Source organism: Babylonia areolata, chromosome 25 (genome assembly GCF_041734735.1).
Source record: "Babylonia areolata isolate BAREFJ2019XMU chromosome 25, ASM4173473v1, whole genome shotgun sequence".
NCBI lineage: Eukaryota > Metazoa > Mollusca > Gastropoda > Neogastropoda > Buccinidae > Babylonia > Babylonia areolata.
Genome location: NC_134900.1, coordinates 40,313,078 through 40,335,052, shown reverse-complemented (window position 1 = coordinate 40,335,052; position 21,975 = coordinate 40,313,078). Strand labels below are relative to the sequence as shown.

General features: G+C 46.7%; 1 protein-coding gene across 1 annotated transcript in view; it reads left to right on the top strand.

The window, feature by feature from the left end:
• Positions 1–20,773, top strand: part of LOC143299418 (uncharacterized) — a 100,590-nt gene extending 79,817 nt beyond the window's left edge. The window contains exon 2 of the mRNA XM_076612602.1: positions 17,176–20,773. Within this exon, the coding sequence (XP_076468717.1) occupies positions 17,176–17,744 (569 nt within the window). The 3' untranslated portion in view covers positions 17,745–20,773. The remainder of the gene's footprint in view (positions 1–17,175) is intronic.
• Positions 20,774–21,975: the final 1,202 nt, after the last annotated feature.

Genomic DNA, 21,975 nt, shown 5'->3' with positions numbered 1-21,975 from the left:
TTTATTGCAGCCAAACATGTTGTGGGAAAACAAACAATACCCCCAACAGTGCTGGCATTGCAGCCAAACATGTTGTGGGAAAACAAACAATACCCCCAACAGTGCTGGCAATGCAGCCAAACATGTTGTGGGAAAACAAACAATACCCCCAACAGTGCTGGCATTGCAGCCAAACATGTTGTGGGAAAACAAACAATACCCCCAACAGTGCTGGCATTGCAGCCAAACATGTTGTGGGAAAACAAACAATACCCCCCAACAGTGCTGGCATTGCAGCCAAACATGTTGTGGGAAAACAAACAATACCCCCAAAAGTGCTGGCAATGCAGCCAAACATGTTGTGGGAAAACAAACAATACCCCCAACAGTGCTGGCATTGCAGCCAAACATGTTGTGGGAAAACAAACAATACCCCCAACAGTGCTGGCATTGCAGCCAAACATGTTGTGGGAAAACAAACAATACCCCCAACAGTGCTGGCAATGCAGCCAAACATGTTGTGGGAAAACAAACAATACCCCCAACAGTGCTGGCATTGCAGCCAAACATGTTGTGGGAAAACAAACAATACCCCCAACAGTGCTGGCATTGCAGCCAAACATGTTGTGGGAAAACAAACAATACCCCCAACAGTGCTGGCATTTGATCTGTCAGTGTGGTGTGTCTCCAAAAGTCAGGCTGCTTTTACGTAGAAAGCGAAGACGATCCTACGCAGAATTGACATGGTCATCTTTCCGACAGATTGTAACCGGGTGACGGAAATGTGGGAGGGGTTTCTGTTGAAATGAACACTCCGTAATGCCCCTTTCTCTGCCATGCTAGCTGGCTGGACAAGGGAGGGGTCAGTATTTTAGGGGTGGAAATTAAGGGGGCTATATTTTTTTTCAGTCCGATTTCTTTTTGTTCTTCTCAGTTCATAAATGAAACTTGGGCAACAAGAAAAATATACGCGTTCGCGTTGATGTGTTTGTCACATTTTGTGTGTAGACCTATGTTTGTCATATTTTGTGTGTAGACCTATGTTTGTCGTATATTGTGTGTAGACCTATGTTTGTCTGTGTAGACCTATGTTTGTCGTATATTGTGTGTGGACCTATGTTTGTCATATTTTACGTGTAGACCTATGTTTGTCATATGTTGCGTGTAGACCTATGTTTGTTATATTTTGTGTGTAGACCTATGTTTGTCTTATTTTGTGTGTACACCTATGTTTGTCTTATTTTGTATGTAGACCTGTGTTTGTCTTATTTTGTGTGTAGACCTATGTTTGTTATATTCTGTGTGTAGACCTATGTTTTTGTGGATGTGTGGGTAAAAGTAAGCGCGGGTTTCACATACGGTTATAGTCAGTAAGCAGCCACAGATAAATCCTACTTCTACCAAACTGATTGTGTGTGTGTGTGTGTGTGTGTGTGTGTGTGTGTGATCTGTCTGTGTGTGACGGATGTGCATGCATACCTCAGCTTTTGGTGTGTATGTCTGTGTGGATGGGTACACGTGAACAGGCATACACATAAACACACACAAACAAACACAAACACCAACACACAAATACATGTGCATGCGCGCGCGTGCGCACACACACACACACACACATATATATATATACACACGCGCACACGCACACACTCTCTCTCTCTCTCTCTCTCTCTCTCTCTCTCTCTGTGCTGTCTGTAATCTTGAGCGCTCCCACTCCCCCATCAGCACAATTAACCAGTCTTTCCTTCACTCATCTCACTCCTTCAACCCCCCCCCCCTCCACCCCCCCCCCACTCCCCCATCAGCACAATTAACCAGTCTTTCCTTCACTCATCTCACTCCTTCAACCCCCCCCCCCTCCACCCCCCCTCCACCTCCTCACTCCCCCATCAGCACAGTTAACCAGTCTTTCCTTCACTCATCCCACTCCTTCAACCTCCCCCACCCCTCCCATCCACCCCACCCCCCACTCCCCCATCAGCACAATTAACCAGTCTTTCCTTCACTCATCTCACTCCTTCAACCCCCCCCCTCCTACCCCCCCCCTCCACCTCCTCACTCCCCCATCAGCACAGTTAACCAGTCTTTCCTTCACTCATCCCACTCCTTCAACCTCCCCCACCCCTCCCATCCACCCCCCCCCCCCCACTCCCCCATCAGCACAATTAACCAGTCTTTCCTTCACTCATCTCACTCCTTCAACCCCCCCTCCACCCCCCCCTCCACCTCCTCACTCCCCCATCAGCACAGTTAACCAGTCTTTCCTTCACTCATCCCACTCCTTCAACCTCCCCCACCCCTCCCATCCACCCCCCCCCCCACTCCCCCATCAGCACAATTAACCAGTCTTTCCTTCACTCATCTCACTCCTTCAACCCCCCCCCCCTCCACCCCCCCTCCACCTCCTCTCCCCCATCAGCACAGTTAACCAGTCTTTCCTTCACTCATCCCACTCCTTCAACCCCCCCCCCCCATCCACCCCCCACTCCCCCATCAGCACAATTAACCAGTCTTTCCTTCACTCATCTCACTCCTTCAACACCCCCCCCCCCTCCACCCCCCACTCCCCCATCAGCACAATTAACCAGTCTTTCCTTCACTCATCCCACTCCTTCAACACCCTCCCCCCTCCACCCCCCCCCCCACTCCCCCAACAGCACAATTAACCAGTCTTTCCTTTACTCATCCCACTCCTTCAACACCCCCCCCCTCCACCCCGCACTCCCCCGTCAGCACAGTTAACCAGTCTTTCCTTCACTCATCCCACTCCTTCAACACCCCCCCCCCCTCCACCCCCCCACTCCCCCAACAGCACAATTAACCAGTCTTTCCTTCACTCATCTCACTCCTTCAACACCCCCCCCTCCACCCCCCCCACTCCCCCAACAGCACAATTAACCAGTCTTTCCTTCACTCATCCCACTCCTTCAACACCCCCCCCCTCCACCCCCCTACTCCCCCAACAGCACAATTAACCAGTCTTTCCTTCACTCATCCCACTCCTTCAACACACACACCCCCCCCCATCCACCCCCCACTCCCCCATCAGCACAATTAACCAGTCTTTCCTTCACTCATCCCACTCCTTCAACACCCCCCCCTCCACCCCACCCCCACTCCCCCAACAGCACAATTAACCAGTCTTTCCTTCACTCATCCCACTCCTTCAACACCCCCCCCCTCCACCACCCCCCCCCCCACTCCCCCAACAGCACAATTAACCAGTCTTTCCTTTACTCATCCCACTCCTTCAACACCCCCCCCCTCCACCCCCCCCCCCACTCCCCCAACAGCACAATTAACCAGTCTTTCCTTCACTCATCCCACTCCTTCAACACACACCCCCTCCACCCCCACCCCCCCCCCCCACTCCCCCAACAGCACAATTAACCAGTCTTTCCTTCACTCATCCCACTCCTTCAACACCCCCCCCCCTCCACACCCCCACTCCCCCAACAGCACAATTAACCAGTCTTTCCTTTACTCATCCCACTCCTTCAACACCCCCCCCCCCCCCATCCACCCCTCACTCCCCCATCAGCACAGTTAACCAGTCTTTCCTTCACTCATCCCACTCCTTCAACACCCCCCCCTCCACCCCCCTACTCCCCCAACAGCACAATTAACCAGTCTTTCCTTCACTCATCCCACTCCTTCAACACACACACCCCCCCATCCACCCCCCACTCCCCCATCAGCACAATTAACCAGTCTTTCCTTCACTCATCCCACTCCTTCAACACCCCCCCCTCCACCCCACCCCCACTCCCCCAACAGCACAATTAACCAGTCTTTCCTTCACTCATCCCACTCCTTCAACACCCCCCCCCTCCACCACCACCCCCCCCCACTCCCCCAACAGCACAATTAACCAGTCTTTCCTTTACTCATCCCACTCCTTCAACACCCCCCCCCTCCACCCCCCCCCCACTCCCCCAACAGCACAATTAACCAGTCTTTCCTTCACTCATCCCACTCCTTCAACACACCCCCCCTCCACCCCCACCCCCACCCCCACTCCCCCAACAGCACAATTAACCAGTCTTTCCTTCACTCATCCCACTCCTTCAACACCCCCCCCCTCCACACCCCCACTCCCCCAACAGCACAATTAACCAGTCTTTCCTTTACTCATCCCACTCCTTCAACACCCCCCCCCCCCCATCCACCCCTCACTCCCCCATCAGCACAGTTAACCAGTCTTTCCTTCACTCATCCCACTCCTTCAACACCCCCCCCTCCACCCCCCCACTCCCCCAACAGCACAATTAACCAGTCTTTCCTTCACTCATCCCACTCCTTCAACACCCCCCCCCCTCCACCCCCCCCCCCCCCCACTCCCCCAACAGTACAATTAACCAGTCTTTCCTTTACTCATCCCACTCCTTCAACACCCCCCCCCCTCCACCCCCCCCCCCCACTCCCCCAACAGCACAATTAACCAGTCTTTCCTTCACTCATCCCACTCCTTCAACACCCCCCCCCTCCACCCCCACCCCCCCCCCCCACTCCCCCAACAGCACAATTAACCAGTCTTTCCTTCACTCATCCCACTCCTTCAACACCCCCCCCCTCCACACCCCCACTCCCCCAACAGCACAATTAACCAGTCTTTCCTTTACTCATCCCACTCCTTCAACACCCCCCCCCCCATCCACCCCTCACTCCCCCATCAGCACAGTTAACCAGTCTTTCCTTCACTCATCCCACTCCTTCAACCCCCCCCCCCCCCCCATCCACCCCCCACTCCCCCATCAGCACAATTAACCAGTCTTTCCTTCACTCATCCCACTCCTTCAACACCCCCCCCCCATCCACCCCTCACTCCCCCATCAGCACAGTTAACCAGTCTTTCCTTCACTCATCCCACTCCTTCAACACCCCCCCCTCCACCCCCCCACTCCCCCAACAGCACAATTAACCAGTCTTTCCTTTACTCATCTCACTCCTTTAACCCACCCACATTCCACATCCACCCTCCCATCCACCCCTCTACTCACCCCCACCCCGCCCACGATCCCCCCCTCCTTTCCACCCGCCCCCCTCCCCCGGGGTGTCTGACAAAGCACAGCACCCAGTCAGACGGTTCAATTGAAAATCACCAACAGCACGCAGAGCTCAGCCACCTGAATTGTCCTGGCGCAATCCTCCGTCATTTAGCGGCGTTAAACTGAGAGTCACTGTCTGCAAACTGTCCAGTCAACCATTCGTTTGGTGCCCTCCCCCACCTCTCTCTCTCTCTCTCTCTCTCTCTCTCTCTCTCTCTCTCCTTCCTGAACCTCGTCTGGGGACAATGGATGGCTGTTCTGGACTTTCTGTCAGCAGTGGGGGGTTCACCAGAGCTGGGGTTTGTCTTCTTCGTCTTTCACTCTTCTTCGTCATCGTCGTCTTCTCCGTCGCCGTGTTATCTTCTTCTTTTTAGTTGTCGCCGTCACCAACGTCATCGTCTTTTTCTTCTGTTTCACCACCACCACCTCCTCCCCTTCCTCCCCCTCCACCTCCTCCACTACCTACACAAGCACCTTCACCACCACCTCCTCCTCCACTTCCTCCCCCTCCCCCTCCTCCACTACCTACACAAGCACCTTCACCACCACCTCCTCCTCCTCTCCCTCCACCACCTCCACTACCTACACAAGCACCTTCACCACCACCTCCTCCTCCCCTCCCTCCTCCATCTTCTTCAGCTGCTGCTAGAACTTCGCTCCTTCTTTCTTCCATTCTACCTTCTTCTGTCTGCTTCTTATGTTCTCGTGACGTCTTTTTATCATGTTTACGTCATTATCTTTTTCGTCATCCCATGCTTACGTCATTACCTGTGTTTACGTCACTTACCAATTGATATGTTACTCGATGCAATCGTCATGCCCCACGTTTACTTCATTCCGTCATTTCACGATCACTCCACACCATGTTCGCGTCATTTCCCAAGTGACGTCACTCCCATGATGACGCGCTGTGTGTGTCGGGAACAGTAATGGTGCGGTGGCAGGGGGTGGAGGTACAAAGAGCTTTGGGAGACAGTGTTGGTGTGGGTCGTATTTCAACCATTACTGCGGACAGAGGATGAAGATCGTGGGGCAGTGGTGATGATTGGGGGGTGGGGGGGGGGGTGGTGGGTGATAGATGAAGATCGTGGGGCAGTGGTGATGAGGGGGGGTATTGGTGGGTGATGGATGACGGTGTGGGAAGAGGAGTATGCACTTGTGTGTATGTCTGTGTGTGTCTGTCTGAGAGATATAGAGAGAGGAGGGAGAGAGTTTGCGTGTGTGTGTGTCTGTCAATGTGTGTCTGTTTATCTGAGAGAGAGGAGGGAGAGAGATTCCGTGTGTGTGTGTGTGTGTACAAGAGAGAGTGGTTGTGTGTGTGTGCGCGCGCACGCACGTGTCTGTTCCTCGACTTCGTCTTTGATGTCATTCTCAATTTTATCTGATTTAAAACCGCCATGAGACAACCTTCGTGGTTGACATGGCGTTAAGCCAATGACTAACTAACCAACTGCTCTTCTGACCAAAACGTGTAATGGTGGTAATCACTGTTGTGTTGAAGTTTTCATTATATGTCTCTGTTCGGGTTTCCTTGGAGAGACAGAGAGGGACAGAGACACAGAGAGGGACAGAGACAGCGAGAGAGAAAGAGACAGAGTGACTTCCGGTTTGGCCTCCGATGTCGGCAGGCCACGTTCTTCTGTGCTCTGTGCTTTTTTTTTGCAAAAATATAGTGGCTTCGATATGTCGAAGGATTTAGCTCCAGGTTTGTAAGTGAGAAAAGAGAGTTAGTATACTGTGTGTTTGTACTGTGCTCCTTTCGTCAACATCTGTGTGCGGAACGAGAGAAAAAGACTAGGAGAAAGCAGTTTCCAGTGTTGGAGCCACCATGGCGGCGGCCACGCCAGCCCCGCCGGCCGTGGAACCAGTATACGTTAGGCTACTGCCAGGGCACTCCCTACATATGAGACGCTGCCTACAGTGTATGACATTTGTGTTGCCGCGGAGGCTGCGTGCGGGCGAGGAACAATTCAGGGGGCGCAGCGGATTCGCGGTCTGTGGCGGATATATCCGCGAAATGAAGAAGTAAGAGACCATTTGTTACTGGAAGGGTTCCTGTTTAGGGGAGCACGAGTGTCTCTCCTGGATAGGAATCCTTTTGTTAACAAGGACCAGGGGGATGAAAAACCCACTACAAAGCTGTGGGTGAATAACATCCCGCTTAGTATCAGTAACGAACAATATGAAGCAGCTCTGAAAAAGATAGGGGTAGAGCTACGGTCATCTCTCAGAAATGAGCTGGCAAGGAACCCCGACGGGCGACTGACCCAGTTTGAAACTGGCCGCCGTTTTGTATACATCAGGGTACCAGTCGCACCACTGAGGCCAGTCATGAAAATTGGTTTATTCACTGCAGACATTTATCACAAAGAACAAAAACCAAAACCAAAAAAGTGTAACAAATGCCTGCAGGAGGGACATGTGGCAGCTAACTGTGAAGGGGAGGTGGTTTGCAAAGGTTGCCTGCAGCAGGGGCATAAAATAATGGACTGCCCCTCTTCGGTGCCCCTCGATGCCGAGGAAGAAGAAGTTAGGGAAGAAGTTGAAACACCAGCAGCATGCGAGCCACAGGGCAGCAGTCAACCAGAACCGACACTGCCAGACCAGCAAGTGCCAGTGTGCGGCAGAGGTGATGCGAGCAACACGCAGGGCCAGAAAGCAGCCAGTCCCGTGAAGCCGGCGCACACACACACCGCAACAACGAGCCCTGCTGGAAGAAAAGAAAAAAGGGAGAGGAGTGAATCTCCCACAACGCCAGTGCCGGACAGCAAACGGCCGACTGTAGTGAGCCCGGACAAAGCAAGAGGAGAGGAAGAGATAGAAGACAGCATGAAGGAGGGGGCCGACACCTAGCACGTGATCTCTCCCCACCGGTCTGACCTCTCCCTCACGACCTTTGGCTTCGTTTTATGGACTTGTGATTTACGATTAATGATTTTGTTTATCTGCTGCAGAAATTTGAAGAAATGCTATCCCCATACCAGTTATGAACCACGATATATGTAATGGTACTTTAAATGTGCGAGGTTTGAGAAAATAAGCTAAAAAGAAAAGTTGTATTTGACTTCCTCAGAAAACAAAAGCTAGACATAGCATGTTTGCAGGAGACATACGTTACAGATGATGTGATGCACGAAATCGATAGACAATGGTCGGGAAGCATATTCTATAGTGCAGGAACTAACAGAAGCAACGGACTCATTATCCTCATTTCCAAACTTAAGCAGATGCAGGCAGAATTAATTCACGCAGCAGAGAGAATACTACTAATTAGAGTCATGCATGACAACAAAATAACCATCATCGCTAATTGCTATGCACCAAACTCGACGGCAGCCTACTGCTAAAGCAAGACTACGACCATTTGTGGGTACTGGGTGATTTCAACACAACAATAAGCCATCTAGATAACATCGCGGGCAAACCACACTCACCACGAGAAAATGAAGCTCTCATGGAAATGTTATCTTCTCTAGACCTGGAAGACACATGGAGATCTATCCACCCAGACGTCAAAGAATATACTTGGTCAAGATCCACTCCTTTCACAGCAACTGAGGAGAATTGATTATATTTTCTGTGACACTATCTCCCACGCACTCGTGCAGAAAACAGACATTGAGTTATTTCCCCACTCAGACCACAAACTTGTGAAAGCAATATTCAGCGCAAACATGTTTCAAAGAGGTCAAGGATACTGGAAGTTTAATAGCTCGTTGCTATCCGAGGAACGTTTTCTGGAAGAAACAAACGAATTTATAGATTCACATTTCTCAAAATATAAAGACGAAAATCCACAAAAAGCCTGGGAAATGTTTAAAGTTAAATACAAGTCCTACTGTATCAACTATTCAAAAATCGCCAAAAATAGAGCTTCAAATAAACATGCAAAAATCAAAATGCTGCACGACATTGAACAAAATCTGACACAAAGCATTCTTGATAAAACATGATAATGAAAGCGCAACAACTAAAAAAAGAAATAGAACTACAGGAACTAACAGAAGCAAGAGGTGCTCAGATTCGTTCAAGAGTCAAGTGGATAGAGGACGGGGAAAAAAGCACAAAATATTTTCTCCGCCTTGAAAGGGCCCAAGGAGCCGCGAACGTAATATCATCTCTACGCGCATAAACCAAAAGACGACAGACAATCCACAGACAATACTGAACCAGATCGAGAAATTTTATACAGAGTTATACAAGAAAGACTTATCCGTAGATAAAGGTAGAAACATAAGAGACCATTTCCTGAGCAACGAAGATTACCCAGTACTTACTGAAGAAGAAAAAGACCTCTGTGACAAAGAAATAACTCTGGACGAGCTAACAGTAGCACTCACAAACTTAAACAAAGACTCTGCGCCTGGTAGTGACGGCCTCACACCAGCATTTTATAAAACGTTCTGGGACAAACTAAAAACGCCATTCCTTCTCTGTATTACAGAAGCCATCAAGGAAGGAGAATTACCTTTCTCAATGAAGAAAGGAATTGTTACATTAATCCATAAAGGCAAGGACCTGGACAAAAACAACCTCACAAATTATAGACCTATTACTCTCACAAATACAGACTATAAGATAGTCACGAAAGCGCTTGCCACGAGACTCCAAAATGTCATCAGAACAGTTGTAAATGAAGACCAAGTAGGTTTCATAAAGGGAAGAAATATAGCAGTTCACTTGAGATTCTTTGATGACCTCACTAAGCACCTCAATACAACGAATCAAACAGGTGCTCTAGTTGCTCTAGATTTCTCTAAAGCCTTTGGCACAATATCAAAAGATTGTATCATCAAAGCACTAGATATTTTCAGCTTTGGCCCAATATTTAAGAATGTTGTTTCTACTGTAATGAAAAACACATAAAGTTGTGTTCACAATGGTGGATGACTATCTGATTGGTTTCCAACAGAACGAGGAATCAGACAGGGATGCCCACTAAGTCCCCTTCTTTTCGTACTAGCAGTAGAAATACTGGCGATTAGAATTAGAAACAATAAAGAGATTCCAGGAATTGAACTGACGCCATTAAGAGGTATGTGCAACGAAAGCAACACCTCTAAAATAAAACAGTTTGCAGATGATACAACATTAACTCTAAAAAATGAACAAGACATTCGGATAGTTACAGACATTGTATCTCAGTTTGAAGAATACTCAGGTCTGAAATTAAATAAAAGTAAATCAGAGGGAATGTGGCTGGGGTCAAGAAAGCATGAAACAGGCGACATAAATAGCATTCTCATGAGACCTGACAGGCTGAAAATTCTGGGGATATATTTCTCAGCAGACAAAGAAATTTCGGAACTGGAAGAAAACTGGAAATATAAAATTGAAAAAATAACTATGGTGATTAAACGATGGGAACGAAGAAACCCATCACTATACGGTAAGGTTATCTTGGCAAAGACGTTTTTGTTGTCACAATTCTCACACGTTCTGCAAGTATCGGCTTTACCAGTCAAAGTCCTCAGCACCATTAACACACTTATGTACAGGTTTTTGTGGAAAAAAAAAGTTTAATAATAAAAAAGCTTTTGAAAAAATAAAAAGAGGCGTCCTCAGCCTTGACAAAGAAGATGGTGGCTTGAATATGATCAACATCGAACACCAGCAGCAAATGTTCCTGGTCAAATGGGCAGCTAGACTCCTCAGAGAGACAAAAGCGCATTGGAGCATTCTTGCAAGACATAATATGTCACCTTTCAAGGACAGTTATTGCAGTTTTAGCTGTAATATTTTACCTAAAGACATTAAAAAGCTGGAAAATGTTAAGTCATTCTTCTGGAGAGAGGTAATAAAAGCAGTAGCTGTTCTTAACAAAGAGACCGATAGAAAATATAAAAACGGAACCGCTATGGAACAACAAAAATGTAAAATACAAAGGTAATGTGTTACACTTTCCCAAATGGAGCAAAAAAGGCATTCTTATCGTGCAGGATCTTTGGCAGCATGGAAATGTAATGCCATACGAAGAAGTAGAACGCAAACTGGGCACTGACCCGGGCCTTCTTTTCGAATACAATGGCATCATAAACGCAATACCACAACAATGGAAACAGCATCTATCCAACGATGCCCACAAAGAGGATGCCCCCAAAGACATTGCAACAACAGAGGGATACCTCACTACGTTATCTAACAAACATATCCGAAAACACTTTGCCCTCAAACAAAACCATGAAATATGTGCAACACAATTTTGGAAGCGCAAACTAGACATCAATATCAAAGACTATTTCAACCTAGCTTATGAATGCACAAATGAATCCCGTCTGAGAATACTCCACTTCAAATTTATCCATAACATTTACCCAACGAATATTCTGCTTGCAAAAATGGGGGTGTCAAACACAAACACGTGCAGCTGGTGTCAAGAAACTGATTACATTGAACACGCCTTTTACTCTTGCCCCAAACTATCTGACTTTTGGAAACATGTGAAACAGTTCATTCTCTCCCGTTACAATACACTGATCCCTGTGAATGAAAAAGTAGCGTTGTTTGGTACAACGAAGATGGATATCCCAGATCATGAAAAGAGAAAAAAAATCAACACGACTCTGTTGATAGCAAAACTGTCTATTTCTAAATTCAAATATGGTAAGTGTAAGAATCTGTATCTTATCTTTGAAACCGAGCTCAGATTACGTAAGATGTGATCTATGTCTACCAAGATACCCGAGCACTTATACGGATCCATAAAAAAACAACTCAAGTTGTCAATTTAAAGGTGTACATTTAAAGACGTTCCGTAAAGCTAATGCCTCCAGAGAGAGAGAAAGAGAGAGAGAGAGAGAATGAGATCGTGTCTACCTCGCCTTTTTCAGACATTGTGCATGAAACTACCCTGTATGTGATTTTATATGTTGCATGGCCTTGACAATGTTTGAGCATGACAATGGTAAGAAGACAGATTACAGGGGGAAGAAAGAGAGAGAGAGAGAGAGAGAGAGAGAGAGAGAATAAAAAAGACAGAATAAAGAGATGAGAGAAGAAAGAAAAAAAAGAAAGAAAAAGAAAAGATAACAGAAAGGAGAAAAATGATGACGGAAGGAACACACACAAAAAAAGAGAACAACAACAACAACAACAACAAAAAAAAAAAAAAGAAAGGAAGAAAGAAAGAAGTGGGAAAGAGCCTTCCAAGGATGCTGAGACTATCCTGCTCATTTGCAGAAATTTTACGCATCCACTGATTTCTTAAAAAAAAGGAAAAAAAAGAGAGACAGAGTTGCGCGCGCGTCTGTGTGTGTGTGTGTGTGTGTGTGTGTGTGTGTGTGTGTGTGTGTGTACTGGGTACCTTGTGGAAACCTGTCCCTGTTTCTCCAGCAGTGTGCTGACCGTTCTGTGTTGTCTTTCCTCTGTCTTTCTCCAGCAGTGTGCTGACCGTTCTGTGTTGTCTTTCCTCTGTCTTTCTCCAGCAGTGTGCTGACCGTTCTGTGTTGTCTTTCCTCTGTCTTTCTCCAGCAGTGTGCTGACCGTTCTGTGTTGTCTTTCCTGTCTTTCTCCAGCAGTGTGCTGACCGTTCTGTGTTGTCTTTCCTGTCTTTCTCCAGCAGTGTGCTGACCATTCTGTGTTGTCTTTCCTGTCTTTCTCCAGCAGTGTGCTGACCGTTCTGTGTTGTCTTTCCTGTCTTTCTCCAGCAGTGTGCTGACCATTCTGTGTTGTCTTTCCTGTCTTTCTCCAGCAGTGTGCTGACCGTTCTGTGTTGTCTTTCCTCTGTCTTTCTCCAGCAGTGTGCTGACCGTTCTGTGTTGTCTTTCCTGTCTTTCTCCAGCAGTGTGCTGACCATTCTGTGTTGTCTTTCCTGTCTTTCTCCAGCAGTGTGCTGACCATTCTGTGTTGTCTTTCCTCTGTCTTTCTCCAGCAGTGTGCTGACTGTATATATAAATATATATATAGAGAGAGAGAGAGAGAGAGAGAGAGAGAGAGAGAGAGAGAGAGAGAGAGAGAGAGAGACAGAGAGAGAGAATGGGGGACAGAGAAAGAGAGAGAGAGAAGGGGGGACAGAGAAAGAGAGAGAGAGAAGGGGGGCATTGAGAGGAGAGGAAAAGAAGTGGGTGGGAGGGAGGGAGAGAGAGGAGAGGGGAGTGGCAGGGAGAAATTGGCACTGCACTCAGGGAGTTTTAGGGAAAAAGAAAGGAGGAGGAAGTTTGTAAGAGACACACAGAGAGGGGGTGGAGGAGAGACAGAGAGGGGGTGGAGGCGAGGAGACAGAGAGGGGGTGGAGGCGAGGAGACGAGACAGAGAGGGGGTGGAGGCGAGGAGACAGAGAGGGGGTGGAGGAGAGACAGAGAGGGGGTGGAGGCGAGGAGACAGAGAGGGGGTGGAGGCGAGGAGACAGAGAGGGGGTGGAGGAGAGACAGAGAGGGGGTGGAGGCGAGGAGACAGAGAGGGGGTGGAGGCGAGGAGACGAGACAGAGAGGGGGTGGAGGCGAGGAGACAGAGAGGGGGTGGAGGCGAGGAGACGAGACAGAGAGGGGGTGGAGGTGAGGAGACAGAGAGGGAGGTGCAGGGGGAGATGGGAGGAGAGTGTGTACCAGTGAGAAAAGAGTGATTTAGGGAAAGAGAGAGAGAGACAGGCAGAGAAAGAGACTTGTGGCGTGATGTGTAATAGCCGAGGACGCAGAAGGTTTTTTGCCAAGATAATAGAGGGCCAGCAAGACAGGCAGTGTTAGCCCACGATTTGTGTCCCTTTAGAGAAATTGTGGGACTGCGAGAACCAGTGTTGGCCCACGATTTGACTCTCTTTGAGAGAATGAGAGAAATTGTGGGACTGCGAGAACCAGTGTTGGCCCACGATTTGACTCTCTTTGAGAGAATGAGAGAAATTGTGAGACTGCGAGAACCAGTGTTGGCCCACGATTTGACTCTCTTTGAGAGAATGAGAGAAATTGTGGGACTGCGAGAACCAGTGTTGGCCCACGATTTGACTCTCTTTGAGAGAATGAGAGAAATTGTGGGACTGCGAGAACCAGTGTTGGCCCACGATTTGACTCCCTTGGAGAGAATGAGAGAAATTGTGGGACTGCGAGAACCAGTGTTGGCCCACGATTTGACTCTCTTTGAGAGAATGAGAGAAATTGTGGGACTGCGAGAACCAGTGTTGGCCCACGATTTGACTCCCTTCGAGAGAAATTGTGGGACTGCGAGATTTCGTGGTCGTTCTCCTCCCAAGTTTTCTCTCAGTTGCGAGAAATTGTAGGGAGTCCCCCTTATTTTAATCAAAAATATTTCCATTGTCATCGGAGTTGGGTTCGTGTCTTTTCCCAATACAAATCTAAGAGAAAATAAGATAGAGAAAAAGAAACGAGAGATGAAGGAGACGACAACGACGATCAAGATAATGACGGCGGCGTTGGCGAAGACATCAACAACAGACGGTGAATGTGATGACACAGTACTGGTTTAAATAATGTGTATGTCTATGAGTGAGTGAGTGAGTGGATGTGTGTGTGTGTGCGTGTGTGCGTGTGTGCGTGTGTGTGTGTGTGTGTGTGTGTGTCCTTTCATGTGTTTACTTGGCTGGTTGGTTTGTTATTTTCTTTCACTCTGTTTTTGAAATACTACTTTCATGTTTTGGGTGTCTTCTATGAAACGGAGAATCTATATCGCAGTGGACTTTTCTACAGAATTTTGCCAGGAGCAACCCTTTTGTTGCCGTGGGTTCTTTTACGTGCGCTAAATGCATGCTGCACACGGGACCTCGGTTTATCGTCTCATCCGAATGACTAGCGTCCAGACCACCACTCAAGGTCTAGTGGAGGGGGAGAAAATATCGGCGGCTGAGCCGTGATTCGAACCAGCGTGCTCAGATTATCTCGCTTCCTAGGCGGACGCGTTACCTCCAGGCCATCACTCTACGTGAGGATAATGCACTGTGAAACATCTTTTTTTCTATCACATTCAAGTAGAATCATTTTGATGTTATTCCCAACATCCCTCGGGAAAGATCTGGTTCAAGTTTTATTATATTATATCATATTCTATTATATTATGTTATATGATGTCATTATTGATATTATGTTCTATTATCTCATATTTTGTTATATTTCTGTTTGAGTTATGTACATTGCCTTGATTTCGCTGTTTGCTATTGGTTCCGATGTTGAATTTTAGGATTGCGAGAAATCGTAGGCTTAACTTCCCACACATTGTGAGAAATCGTGGGATTGCGAGAAATCGTGGGCTTAAAGGAATCCGGAAAACAATGGATACCGCAAGATATTCTGGTCAGCCAGCTTCGACCCCTTCCCGTCACTCTCCACACACACACACACACACACACACACACACTCTCTCTCTCTCTCTCTCTGTTCACTATCTCAGTGCCACACACACGTTCTCTTTTTCGTGCCTTCCCATTTGTCTATCTCTGTCTGTCTGTCTGTCTGTCTCTCTTTCTTTCTCTCTTTCTCTCTCTCTTTCCTATGTCTCTCATAATTTCAGATAATGGTATTGCACAACGTAAACTAACGATAACGTTTTCCATGTCCCTGCAGCTTGATGCACACTGGGGCACAATATATTGCTGCTGTTAATAACGTGCATCCTGCACGCCATCACTGGCTGCCTCAATGGGTCCATTTCTGGGAGCTTTGCTAACACTTTATTACAACATGTTCAACTTTGTGATGGTTCTCTCCGTATTTCTAATAACTTCTGGTGATCATTTGGCACAACCTTATTACAGCCAATAGAAACACTCTTCACATCTCTGCAACCTTGCTTTAATAACAGGGCTTTACTAAAATGATGCCTTTTTTCTGCCTCAGCTCTCTCTCTCTCTCTCTCTCTCTCTATATATATATATATATATATATATATATATATATATATAAATAAACTCTTTATCAAAAATAATAGAACCAGACAATATTGTTTGATTTGATGAAATAATCTTGTTGTGCAGACTGTGAAGCTGTATGGTGAAACAGGTCCATGATGTTTTGATCATAGTCCTCTGACCAAGGAGACTGCTGGACTTTTCCCCTCTACAGAAAAATGCCACAACGTTACGTCTGCGCTACATAATCACTGCCCATCGTCCTGTGCCACTGACTTGGAAACCGTTGTAGATCTGGACAGTACTGATGACCGTTATTTGTCCTCTGACTCCTGCTTTCTAATGACCCGTCTGCTGCCTGTCTCAGACTGTCGCGCCGTGGAAACGGAGATTGTGTTGTGCTGCAGTGTGCTGGTTGGTATCAAACAAATGGAAATCAGCTGCAGGAAACGATAGGCTGTCGTAAACAGATTCGTACTGTAAGGCTTGTCATTTTCGCAAGTGATTTTACACACACACGCGCGCGCACAGAGAGAGAGACAGAGACAGAGAGAGACAGAGAGAGAGAGAGAGAGAGAGAGAGAGAGAGCTGTTGCTTCTTCTATACATGTCCATGTCTGCCTGTTTTCTTTTTCTTGGTTTTCCTTTTTTCTGCTTCCAGCTCCTGTCCATGTTTTTTCTTCACCACCCTCCTTCCTTCTTCTGCTTCTTCTGTTCCTTGTAATTTGATTTAAAGTGATGTCAAGCTAGCTGTGATGACGATGTGTGTGATAACAATGTCTGTGATTGATAATATTGAGGTTGTGGTGATATCAAAGCGACGATGATGATGTGTGTGATGATGACAGTGTTAATGGTTGTGATGATGTCAGACTGACGATGCCAATGTTTGTGATGATGTCTATGGTAGTGATGATGTCAAACTGACGATGACGATATGTGATGATGACAATGTATGTGGTTGTGATGACGTCAAACTGACGATGTGTGTGATGGTAATGTGGGTGTGGAGATGTCAATCTGACGATGACAATGTTGATAATAATAATTTCAACGCTTGTATTGACGTCAAAGTGACGATGACGATTTGTGATGATGACAATGTCAATAATCATGATGACGTCAAAGTGATGATGACACTGTGTGATGATAAACCGTGAAGTGACGATGATGACGCTGTGATGATGATGACGACGATGACGCTGCGGAGATGATGACGATGACGCTGTGAAGATGATGATGATGTCGTTATGATGGTGATGACTACGACGACGACGATGATGATACTGTGGTAGTGGTGATGATGATGATGATGACGATGATATGATGATGATGATGATACTGATTGTGTGATGACAGTCATGCTGCACAAGACGCCGATGAACCAGGTGAAGCACACGGCCAACACGCTGTACGTGCTGCTGGACATGATGGTGATGGCCACGCCCTTCCGCCTCTTCCACATGTTCTTCTCCATCACGCTGGGCTCCTGCTACGTGCTGTCCAACGGCATCTTCTTCCTCAACGGCCAGAGCCTGGCCATGGACGTGGACTCGACCCACCGGCCCACCACCCCAGCCTGGACCCCGGGCCCCGCGGGCAGCAAGCTGAGCCCCTCCACGTGGACCCTGCGGTCCTCTGGCGTGGAGCGTGACGTGTACAACTACCTGAACTGGCACGCCCCCGTGGAGGCCATCATCACGTGCGTCATGGCCATGTTCCTCAGCGTGCTGGCCCAGGGCCTGCTCTTCCTCCTCTTCCGTCTGCGGCTGTGGGTCTGGCAGAGGATGTACGGCTCGCGCGGCTGGCGCATGGAGTCCGAGCTGCAGAACATCGTCATGTCGCAGTCCAGCAGCTACAACACCATTGACGGCGACGCCGTGCCGGAGGGGCCTGCCGTGACGGAGAAGAAAGGTCCATTGCCGTGAGGGCCGTACGGGCTTTGGGGGTCACAGCTCGGAGACCTCTGCACGTGGCTCACAAGCTCTGAGCACAAGCCTGCGCGTGTTGTTGGTATTTAGGTGGCGGCGCGAACTTTGAAATTGTTCACGAATTGTGAACTTCAAACGTTTTGCGCGTTTTTTTTATGGTCTGTTCACAAGCTTTGGATATGGTTTGTTTAAGGTTGTTGCGGATTTCCAACCGGCTTAGAATTTTTTCTTGAGGTTGTGGTTGATTAGCATTGTACCGCGCTTTGAGGCGTGGAGCTGGTTTGAGTTGAACATTGCTTTGGTCAGGAGTTCCCCTCGGTTCTCATCTGTGTCACTTGGCTTGGTCTGGTAGTTTGACGATGGTGGTAATAAATAGTCAGTCAGCATGACTTTTATCATGTTATGGAACACGTTAATGAACGTAGTTTATGCCCACAGTCTTTTGTACCACACTTCCTTTGATACGACATCGTTCAGTTTATAGCAGGGAGCTGAGTCCCACAGAATGAGTGCTGAAATATCCGAGTTTTGTATGCGTCATTTGTGATGAATGAAAATCACTTAACTGAGCTGAATGGAATTTCTTCATAATTTTGATACTTAATAAGCACATGTTCATTTTTACAGCATTGTGTTGTGCGATTGTAATACCACCAGTGATAGCATCTTTTTCTTCCAAAGAACGGAGGAAGCCCCATTGATGAACCATTCACACTGATCAGTGAGATGAAAAGTGATATCCATCTCAGTTATTTATCAGCATGTAAACATATCTAATGTAGATATTGACACAACTACATTCAGTGTACATAATTCTTGTCATGGCCTGCTGCCGATTGTAGATAACACGTGGTCACTGAATAAGGAAAACATCTGGTCATAATCAACATTATTCACATTCCTTGCAGTGTATTTAGTGTAGACTATGAATTCAGGTGATTCGGGAAGCATGTAGTTATGTGTCATATTTCATTTTTATAGTGTGGAGTTCTTTGTGTATAGCGTGAAATCAAACAACAAATAAAGAATTGTCTTTGAACGGTTCTGGTGTGTGGATAGGCCAGCAGACTAAGCTGCAGTCAGTACGAGGTTAGCAAACAAGGCCAGCGTTTAGAATTTGAAGAAGGGATCATAGGATATCCACATGTTTTGAAGAAAGGATTATAAGAGTTCGTACGTTTTTGGAGAAGGGATTATAGTACAAGCACTACATTTTGAACAAAGGATTATTTGACATCCAAAACATGTTGAACAAAGGGTCAAAGAACATTCAGTACGTATTGAAAGGGGATTGTAGAACATACACTACGATTGAACACATGATGATAGAACATCCGTGACGTATTGAAGAAACGACCAAAAGACATGCAAGTGTTGAAGAAAGGATTACAGGACATCCACTATGTGTTGAAGAAAGGATTATGAGACATTCACTGTGTGTTGAAGAAAGGATTATGGGACATCCACTATGTGTTGAAGAAAGGATTATGGGACATCCACTATGTGTTGAAGAAAGGATTACAGGACATCCATTATGTGTTGAAGAAAGGATTATGGGACATCCACTATGTGTTGAAGAAAGGATTATGGGACATCCACTATATTATGAAGAAAGGGTTACAGGACATCCACTATGTGTTGAAGAAAGGATTATGGGACATCCACTCTGTGTTGAAGAAAGGATTATAGGACATCCACTATATTATGAAGAAAGGATTATAGGACATCCACTATATTATGAAGAAAGGGTTACAGGACATCAGCTATATTATGAATAAAGAATTATAGGACAACCACTATATTATGAAGAAAGGGTTACAGGACATCAGCTATATTATGAAGAAAGGATTATAAGACATCCACTATATTATGAAGAAAGGGTTATAGGACATCCACTATGTTTTGAAGTGATCCTTTTCTCAAAATGTCCAGTGTGAAAGGTTCGTTCTAATCATTTCTTTTTTTTTCTGTATAACATAGCGAATGGTAAACTGTTCAGTGTAAATGTGGAATCCAGAAGAGCAATATTATTGTTGATTTTTTTTTCTTCTGTACTCTGTTCCCTTCACGAAGGCAGTTAGTGCTGGCAGATTGTACAGTCCGATATTGTTTTTGTTATTATCATCATTATTATCACTCAAGTTATTATTATTATTGTTTTTGCTGTTGTTATCATCATAATAATAATAGTAAAAAGCATTTGTATAACATTTATGCAGTTTAAAGTGTGTTTAGCAATACAATATGATGTACAGGAATATAATTCAAAAGAACGTATACTCGTTAAGACACACACTCTCTATAAGAAACTTTAATGGTAATGAGATTTTTAATGTAAACACTAGCATTACTATTAACTCACACACCTTTCCCATCTCATCACCCACCCCCATCCTTACCCCCACATTGACACGTACACACACGCACATAGGTGACCGGGGAGAGGAGGGGGTTAAAGATCCATTTTTTTAAGAATATTGTTTGAGCGTCACGCTAAGTATAAAGGAGACCATTCAGTTATATACGGCTTACCCAGGTTTGAACCAGCAAACTTCTGGGATGTTAGTTCTTCGTTCTGTCCACTGAGCCAAATCACTCAAACACGCAGGTGTTAAGAAGTAAGTGTTGTACGATTTATATGATTTAAATGAGGGGGATGGGTGGGGGGTCGTTAGCAAGTACCGATGTAGGTGGAAACATTTCACGGGAAAGCGCAGCATGGCACTGGCAAGCCGAGACTATTGTGTTGGAACATGGTGTAAGGGAAATAACTTGTGGGACATGCCATATCGCTCAAGCCTGACTAAAATTAATTATCACACTTTGGGCTTACCGGGACCAATGATTTACACTTTTTTCTTCTGCCTTTTCTGTGTTCAGTATATTTTCCTGTCTGAGTTATTTACATCTATGGAATCTGCTTCTTCTTTATTAACCAATTTCGGTTTGCTTGCTGCATTTTATGACAGCGTTGTGGGTGTTCAGTGTTTGAATGTCTTGAATGAAATAAAAATGCTGCTTGCATGCTGTCAGCATAACGCTGTGTGTATGTGTGTGTTTGTATGTGTGTCTGTGTATGTGTGTGTGTGTGTGTGCGTGCGTGTGTGTGTGCATGCGTTTGTGTGTGTGTGGGGGGGGGGGGGAAGAGAGTATGGAGGCTTTTGTGTGTGTGCATGTGTACAGAGGTACAGACGTTCGCATTCACCGTTTGTTTTGTTGTCGTTTTTCTCTGTTTATGCTGAGCATCAGAACGCACCCAGTTGCGATTACACACACACACACACACACACACACACACACACACACACACACACACACACACACACACACACACACACACCAAGAGAAAGGATCCGAAATGATCTACTATAGAAAAAAAGTGTTCTTGTATCTGTGTGCTTGCTATGTTGCTTCCTCCCGAAACCTGGAGGGGGTCAAGCTGGTGTTCTCTTGACCCCCTCCCGGGGGGGTCACTACCTTGTCGTGGTCGGGAGGCTTAGTGGCCAGTGATCGAGCGAGCTATGTCGGCGGGGGCATCAGTGCTTTTGGGGGTTTGCTGCTCTAGTCCCAGGTCTTAATTGACAGCCTACATAGCCATTGTAGCTGTTCAGGCTGAATAAGTGGTGGTTTTCGTACTGATGCCCCTGATAGGGCTTCCCATGCCGAACAGGTCGTGAGTGAGGCCCAAACTAAACGTGACCCACTGTCCCTTTCGCTATTCTCTATTCTTCTTTTTACCGCCTCTTTTCTGTCCTCAGCTCCCCATCAAGCCTTCTTTTCCACATTCTTTTTTCTCTGCGGCCTTCTTCAGGCGCGACCTGTGATAGAGGGGAATGAGATCCTAGGGATTGAGAGAGCACGCTGCTCTCAACACATCCCTTTGGCTCGGACCTCTCCTAAGACAGGCGGCACACATTGGCCCGTGTGTGTCAATCGGCTACCCCTTCGTGGGGCTGGGTCAGGACTGGCAGTTTGGAGGCTAGCGAGGATAACCCCCGTAGTGCTCGGTTCTCTGTCCCCGGGAGCTGGGCATGATCGAGGGGGGACACGTTGGAGCTAAGCTGTTAGTCGTATATCCCTCCCGAAAACTGGAAGGGGTCAAGCTGGTGTTCCCTTGACCCTGGCCCCTAAGTTGGACCCCATGGTGGGTGGGTAAGGGAGGGATGAATGCACAATTATTAAAACCATGACTTCCAAACAAATACACCCCCCTAAACTTGGCAAAAGA